The following is a 7,074-nucleotide window of genomic DNA, read 5'->3' as shown; positions in this document are numbered from 1 at the left end:
ATGGCGCGTGAGAAGGAGGCGGAGGCGGCGGAGGCGGCCCGGAGCTGTCGTACCGGGAGCAGCTCGGGCACCTCAACCCCATCGCGCAGCCGCTCGCCTCCCGCAAGCTGACGCGGAAGCTCTACAAGTGCATTAGGAAAGGTCCGGCCGGGGCTGGGACAGGGACCGGGGGGGGCCGGGGCCGGGGCCTGGGCCTGGGGCCGGGGCCCTGGGCCGGGCCTGGGGCCTGTGACTGGGACCGGGACCGGGACCGGGCCGGGCGGCCCCCTGACGCCGCGCCTCTCTTGCAGCGGCCAAGCAGAAGCAGATCCGCCGCGGCGTGAAGGAGGTGCAGAAGTTCATCAAACAAGGGCGAGAAGGGGTAAGTGGAGCCCCCGGCCCCGCCGCCCTGGTGCAGCGCCGGCCCGCTGACGCGTGTTGTTTTCCCCTGCAGGATCGCGGGTGCTGGCCGGCGACACGCTGCCCATCGATGTGTACTGCCACATCCCCATCATGTGCGAGGACAGGAACCTCCCGTATGCGTACGTCCCCTCCAAATCGGTAAGGGCAGGTGGCTGCGCAGCCCGGAGGGACCCACCCCTGCGACACCAAGCCTGGTGGGCTGCAGCCGGCCCGAGCCTTGGCAGGAACTGTCCTGGGGAGGCTCCGCTGCGGTGTGTGAGCGAAGCACCCAGTGCTTGTGCCATGCCAGACACAAGAGGAACAGACACTGACAGCTCAGGTGTAGGAGGCTCTCGCTGCAGGAGCCTTTGTCCTGGTAGAGCTCCCGCAGCAGCACCGGAGCTCTCTGGAACAGAGCTGGGATGGTTTTTTTCCTTTTAGTTCTGAGTTGGGACCTGGATGTTCCTGGAAATGAGACGATGGCCGAGGTGTGGCAGCGGCAAGATGTCCGTCTCTGCTCAGACTAGAACTTAGTGGTGGGCAGGGGCTTTGGGGCTCCCCTGCTATGCGCAAGGAACAGGGTCCGTGAGGCAGGTGCCAGGCATTCACAGCATGCATCAGCGCAGCGGTTGGGCTAGAAGAGATGAGCTGGGAGAAGGGTTCTTGCGCCCAGCCCACGCAAAGAGTGCTTGGGTGTTTGGGGGATGGCAGGGCGCCTTCCCTGTGTCCCGGTGGGGGGTGTCGGGGTGTGCTGGGGCTCCCTCCCAGCAGGCTGCCCGACACCCCCACAGCCCCGCTCTGCCCCTGCAGGACCTGGGAGCTGCAGCCGGCTCGAAGCGCCCCACGTGTGTCATCCTGATCAAGCCCCACGAGGAGTACCAGGAGGCCTACGATGAGTGCCTGGAGGACGTGGAGGCGCTGCCCATGCCGCTCTGACCCACGGGGGGGGGGGGGGGGGGACGGGATGGGCCGTGACAGCAGGACTCTGCTGAGGGACGCGGGCAGGGGGTGAATAAACGTGGGGGGGTTTGTACGAGCTGTCCGAGTGCTTTTTTTTGGGGGGGGGGGCAGAGTCACCTCGGTTGAGGGGGGGAAGTGTCAGAGCATTCTGTTCGGGGTGGTGAGGGAGGCCCCATCCCGCCGGCAGCGCCCTGGGGCTCCCCAACCCGCCCGGCCCTGCCCTGCCGTGACTCAGCCCCAGCCGGTTGTGCCGCCAGCCCCGCGCCGCCTCCTCCCCCTCCCCGCCGCGGCGGCTCGCCCGGGCTGCAGCTCGTTCCCCCCCCCCCCACCCCCAACCCCGGGCAGCCCCCAGGCACCCCGAGGAGAAAGCAGAGGCCGAGGGCAGAAGAACGAAATCCGGGTTTATTGCAGGAAAGGCCAAGGAGAGGGGGCCCCGCCTGGCCTTCAGGGGGCTCCACGTTACAAGCACAGCGCCGGCTCCTTCCTCCAGCACCTCTCCCCCTGCTCCGCCCCTGCAGGGAGAGGAGATGCGGGGATGCTCCAGCTTCTCTGGGCACAGCCCGGGGGGCTCCCGCCCGTCGTCGTTGCACAAGGCCCCCACCTCCTCTACTTGCCAGCCTCTGTGCTGGGAAGCTGCGGTACCCCCCCCCCCTCTGCTGCACGACAGCCACGCTAGTGGTGACGCGAAGAGGGCAGCTCCCCCTCGCCCAGCTGTACCAGCACGCCGCAGGCTTTCCCCCTTCACCTTCGCAGCTGCGGCAGCACCCGCTGGGCCTGGCCTCTGCGAGCACCAGCTGGAACAGGGGGGCCAGGGCTTGAGCCTCTCCTTAGCAAGGTATTAAGTTACTGGGGTGAAGGGAAGAGGGGAGGCAGAGCGGGAGGGACGGGCAATGTCTCACAGGGCGTTCGGTCTCTGGCCCCACGACTGAAGGGATCGCAGGGCGAGTGCTCCTGGAGGCAGAGCACGGGGCACATGCAAGACCCCTGCCCCGGCACGGACGATCCCCTCTCCAGAGACCACCCCCCCCCACGGGCCTGAAGCGCTGCAAGAAGGAAAAGTTCCCTTGTGGCCATCGGTCCTTCTCCCCAGGGCAGGGCCGAGCGGCTGGGCCTCGTGACCCCGAGCTCCTCCCGTTGCAGCAGCAAGAGACCTTCCCCCTTCACAGTCCCGCGGGCGTCCTGCCGCTCAGATCTTGGAGGACTCCACTCGCTCGATCCACGGCGAGTCGGCCCCGACGTCCCTGGGCTCCGAGCGCAGCTGCCGCAGCTCCCGCTCCAGCGCCTGGCTCCGGTGGTACATCTCCATGTAGCTGGCCTGGAGCTCGCGCTGGTACCGCAGCACCTTCTCCTTCTCCTCCTGCCAGGTTTTCCTCTCCAGCTCAAAGTTCACGGCCTGCAGCTGGCCCTGGCGCCGCTCCCGCAGCAGCTCGGCCCACAGCCACTCCACCTGCCGCTCCAGGGGCTCCGCGGAGTCGCTGTGGAGGCCCCGGCACTTGGAGTCATCCGTTTCACAGCCAGGGAAGTCCTGGCACGCTGGCATGGGGTCGTCGCCCAGCGGCAGCGAGGCGCCGGGCTCCGGGGGGCTCTGGAAGGAGTCCGCCAGCTGCGCCAGCTGCGAGTCCCGGGCCTGGACCTCAGCCTTGGCCTCTCGCAGCTGCGTCTTCAGGCTGAAGATCTCGCCCAGCTTCTGAGCCATCTCCTCCTGGGTGTCCCGGAGCTGCTGCTTCAGCAGGGAGATCTCGGCTGCCTTCTGACACACCTGCAGGGCACAGGCAAACGGTGAGCAAGGAGCAGGTCCCCACGGGTGCCGGCACCCCGTTTTATCGCCACAGCATCCCTGGGAGAACCCAAGCACCGTGCCTGGCTTTTTCTCCCATCCCGTGGCCACGGGTGACACCAAAGCAGAGAACCACGGCCCCCATCGTGGCCGTGCAGCCAGGAGGGAGGGAAGGAAGGGGACTCACCTCCCACTTGGTCTCCTCCAGCTTGGGGCTGACGCGCTCGCCCTGGGACTGCCGGAGCTTGGCCTCCTCGCACTGGCACTGCTGCATGTTCAGCTCCTCCTGCAGCCGCTTCTTCTCCTGCTGCGCCTTGTAGAGCTGCAGCTGCAGCGCCCGCTGGCCGCGCTGCGCCTGCTGCGTCACCTGCTGCAGCCTGGCCATGTACATCTGCTTCAGGTCCTCCAGCTCATCCAGCCACAGCCGCTGCTTGTCCTCAAACACCTGCCAGCAGAGAGAGCCATTGGGGACGCTCTACATCCTGTCCCCGCGCAGGTCAGCGCCCAGGAAGGATCCCAGGAGGTCCCAGAGACCTCTCAGAAACCCAGCAGCTCATCCAGGCCATGCCCTCCCCAGCTCCAGCTGTGGAGCAGAGGTTTAACAGCAGCTCCCCAGACACTCCTGCCCCACAACATGACATGGGTCCTCCCATGTTTGGGCACTCCCAGCCCATCAGGCACCGTGGCAGGACACCAGCTCCTTCACGGTTCCTGCCACCCCGTCACCACTGCCCAGGGACACCCAGTGCAGCCCCAGCCCCGCGTCTCACCTGCGTGAAGGGGTCCTCGGTCTCGCTGAGGCTCCTCTTGAGCTGCCGCAGCTCTCCCCCGCTCTCCTGCAGCCGATCCTCCAACTGCTTCACCGCGTCTTCCAGGGAGTAGGTGAACTCGTAGGGCGGCGGGGGCTCCCCGGGGCTCTGCAGCCGGCTCAGCGTGGCCATGCTTTTACAGGACAGGGGGGCCTTTTCGGGAGCCAGGGGGTCCCTGGGGCTCCGGGACACCCTGTCCAGGGACCCCCCGATGTGGTTGATGTGGCCCATGGAGGCGCTGAACTGGCTCTGGGCAGGCTTGAGGCGGGAGCCGTAGGAGGGGAAGCTCTGGATGGAGTTGTGGCTGGAGTCGGAGGCCTCGTCCAGGCTGATGGCGTGGAGCAGGTGGGTGCGGAGCGGGCCGTGCTGCGAGGGCGCCGTGCTGCTCTGCGACAGCAGCGTGTGCAGGCTCCCATTGCTCTTGGACAGCTTCTGCCCCTTGGACGAGGAGAGGCCCTGCATGGAGACCAGCCCCTTCCCGGCCACCGCCTTGAAGGCCGAGGGCCTGATGCGGCACTGCAAAACACGAGTGGGGTCAGGCTGGGCCCCCACCGGCGTGAGGACCCCCCTGAGCTCCAGCCAGAGAAAACCCATTTGCTCCCAGCCCCACCACCACACCTGGACATCCCCAAGTCCCCGCCATCCCACCTCCCACTCCCAGCACATTCTGCTCCAGCCCCCTCCATCCCAGAGCAGGGCACATTTTCGGAGGGGGGGCACAAATTTCCTATTTCACCTTGTCGAAGCGGCCTCGCTCAGGCAGCGAGCTCTTGGAGAAGTCGGACCCGCGGTGATGCTCCCGGGAGCAGCGCTCAGGGGACCGGTTCTCGCGGTCGCTCTCGTAGTCCCGCTTGTAGCAGGCGCCCGAAGTCTGGTGCTTCCGCTCGGACCGCGTCTCCTTTTTGGCCCCGTGCAGGTAGCCAAAGAGCTCCCGCTGGCTCGGCCCCTTGCGGAGCAAGCCGTCGGGCTGCCGGAGCCCCCGCGAGCCCCCCAGCGGGGCCCGCAGCTCCAGGGGGGACAGGTCCTGCTTCTCCACCAGGCTGCCCACGCTGCCCATGCTGCCGACGGGCACAGAGGAGAGGTAGGTGCCGAGGACGCGGGTGTCGGGCTCACAGGTCACAGGGCCCTGTGCTGCTGCCATGGAGAATTAGAGAAAAGCCCGGGACCAGCACTGCCGAAGGAGAGACAAAGTCAGCAAGGCCGGGACTGCCCCGCTCCCAAAGCCCGTCCCACCCTTGGGGACCCCCTGCCCACACGAGGGGTGCAGCGATGCCCCCTGCTGTCCCTTCATGCCCCCCCCACCTCCTGCATCCCCTGTCCCGGCTGGCCCCAAAGGCTTCCAGCACCGGGGTGGGGGGGACCCCCGGCAGTTCCCCCGGGGTCCCTGAGCCAACAAAACCGAGCACGGGGCGAGAGGCAGCGGTGGGGGCTCCCCCCTTGCCACCCCCCCGGTGGCGCAGCGCCTCCCTCCCACACCCAGCCCCACCTCCCGCCCGCGGCCGGGGCCGCCACCAGAACAGGCACCTGCCGCCCAGCCAGGCGGGCGAGTTCGGGAGCCGGCAGCACCTGCCCGGGCCTGGCGCCAGCCCCGGCCCGGCGGCACCCAGCCGCCCCCTCCCCAGGAACCTCCGCGCGGCCTCCCCACGCCGGCCTCCCCTTTCCCTGCCCCCTCCGCGAGGCCACGGTTATTACCGGGGGCTGGCACCGAGCTCGGAGCTGCCCGTGCCCGCGAGTCCATCCCATCCCACCAGGGCCACGGCGGCAGGGCTGGGGACAGCCTCCATACACCCCCCAGAATGACCCCGAGGAGGCCGCGGTCCCGTTTGGCCTCTCGGCTCGGCCTCCCCCCAGAGCACACGCGTCTCCCCCCCCACGGCGACGCTTCTGCTCGGCACCGGCTCCTCCGCCGTCCGGGGCTCCCTCCCTGCAGCCCCAAGACCAGCGAGGCCGGACGCGGCTGCAGGACGGAGGCGGGAGGAAGGGGAAGGAGGCCGCGAGGACAATGCAGCTTCCTGCGCAGGTGGCCGGGCCTCCCTGCGCCCCGCGGGGCCGGAAGGCCGCCGGCACGTCTTCGGCCTCACCGCCTGCTCCCCACGGACCGGGGAAGGGCAACGCGGCCCCCCGGCCAAGCCACGCAGCCCCGGCGTTGCGGGGAGCCTCGGGGGCCCTCCAGCCTCCGGTAGAGGCTCGCCGTGACGCCGGGGCTTGGTGTGAGGCCGTGGAGCCCCCCACCGCCGCCGCCACTGCCGCCAGCGGGGCCGGTGGAGGGCTACACCCAGGAAGCTGCCCTGGTTCTCAGCTCCACACGGCGGGTAAACAAACACCCGCCGATAATTGCTGCCACGCACAAACCTGTCTGACAGCTCCCGGCCTGCGCTGTCACCTCCCTCCGGGAGCGCAGCACCTGCTCCGGGCACCGGCAACCCCCGCGGTGAGGACGGGGGGACCCTCGGGGGGTGCCGGGGGCTGCGCGGGGGGCTCGGCGGGCGGCAGCCCCGGCGGGGCACGGCGCAGCTCCCACCGGGCGAGGCTGCTGCTGCTCCCCGAGGAGCGGCCGGGGAAGTAGGTCAGGCCCGGGGAGCCCGGCCTCCGGCGGGACGGGAGGCACCCGGGGCGGCACAGCACCGCCGCACCGGCCCCAACCGGCGGCCCGGAGGGAGCCGTGCCCGGCTCGGGGGGCTGCTCCCCGGCGGAGCCCTGCCCGGTGCGGCCTCTTCCCGTCCCCTGCGGGCACGGCGGGGCTCGCGGGGCTCGGCCTCCTCCCCGGCTGCGGGAAGGGAGCGGGGAGCAGGGCACGGCGGCACACCGGGGGATGAGCCCGGGGCCCGGCGGGCGGCGAACCCGGGGGGCCAAGAACCGGGCCGGGCCGAGGCCCGAGGACAAAGCACCGCGGCGGTGGAGGGGCGGGGGGGGGGGGGGGGGGGGAGGCTGCGAACCGGCGGCGTTACCGGGGCCCGGCGGCGGCGGGGCCGGGCCGCACTCACCATGCCGGCGGCGCTGCGGTCCCGGCGCTGCCCGCTCCGCTCCGCTCCTTCCCTCGCCGCGTTTGAACGCGCCCCTCGGCCGCGGCCGCGCGGGGAGCGGGCGGAGCCGGCACCGGCAAATCGCGGCGCGGAGGCGGGCGGCGCCCGGGCGGGGCGGCCCCGG

At 70.4% G+C, this 7,074-nt stretch overlaps 2 protein-coding genes across 4 annotated transcripts; one reads left to right on the top strand and one right to left on the bottom strand.

Moving 5' to 3' along the window:
- On the top strand, positions 1-1,405 carry NHP2 (NHP2 ribonucleoprotein). The gene is given in 5 exon segments (XM_050713698.1): positions 1-34; positions 37-141; positions 291-365; positions 434-540; positions 1,192-1,405. Coding segments are annotated over 5 exon segments (447 nt in total). The 3' UTR covers positions 1,318-1,405.
- A 317-nt stretch (positions 1,406-1,722) lies between these two features.
- On the bottom strand, positions 1,723-7,013 carry N4BP3 (NEDD4 binding protein 3). 3 transcript variants are annotated; one of them, XM_035559856.1, is made up of 5 exons: positions 6,912-7,013; positions 4,664-5,098; positions 3,889-4,443; positions 3,306-3,563; positions 1,723-3,100 (listed from the first exon to the last, which is right to left on the bottom strand). In XM_035559856.1, the coding sequence occupies exons 2-5, from the start codon at positions 5,066-5,068 to the stop codon at positions 2,528-2,530; spliced, it is 1,791 nt and encodes a 596-aa protein (XP_035415749.1). In that variant the 5' UTR covers positions 5,069-5,098; positions 6,912-7,013; the 3' UTR covers positions 1,723-2,527. The 3 variants fall into 3 exon arrangements, with proteins under 3 accessions (XP_035415749.1, XP_050569533.1, XP_035415750.1); XM_050713576.1 differs by having other exon boundaries at positions 6,876-6,961; XM_035559857.1 differs by lacking the exon at positions 6,912-7,013 and adding an exon at positions 5,620-6,204.
- Between the last annotated feature and the right edge of the window lie 61 nt (positions 7,014-7,074).

This window comes from Cygnus atratus, chromosome 14 (assembly GCF_013377495.2).
Source record: "Cygnus atratus isolate AKBS03 ecotype Queensland, Australia chromosome 14, CAtr_DNAZoo_HiC_assembly, whole genome shotgun sequence".
NCBI lineage: Eukaryota > Metazoa > Chordata > Aves > Anseriformes > Anatidae > Cygnus > Cygnus atratus.
The sequence above is the reverse complement of the archived record's forward strand: the minus strand, read 5'-3'. Positions and strand labels throughout refer to the sequence as shown.

Bases quoted from the DNA above. Each gene is read 5' to 3' on its own strand.
- N4BP3 (XM_035559856.1), bottom strand. From the start codon at position 5,068: ATGGCAGCAGCACAGGGCCCTGTGACCTGTGAGCCCGACACCCGCGTC. The intron at 3,564-3,888 runs GTGAGACGCGGG...CTCTGCTGGCAG, and splicing joins CCGAGGACCCCTTCACGCAG to GTGTTTGAGGACAAGCAGCG. The intron at 3,101-3,305 runs GTGAGTCCCCTT...TGTGCCCTGCAG, and splicing joins TGGAGGAGACCAAGTGGGAG to GTGTGTCAGAAGGCAGCCGA.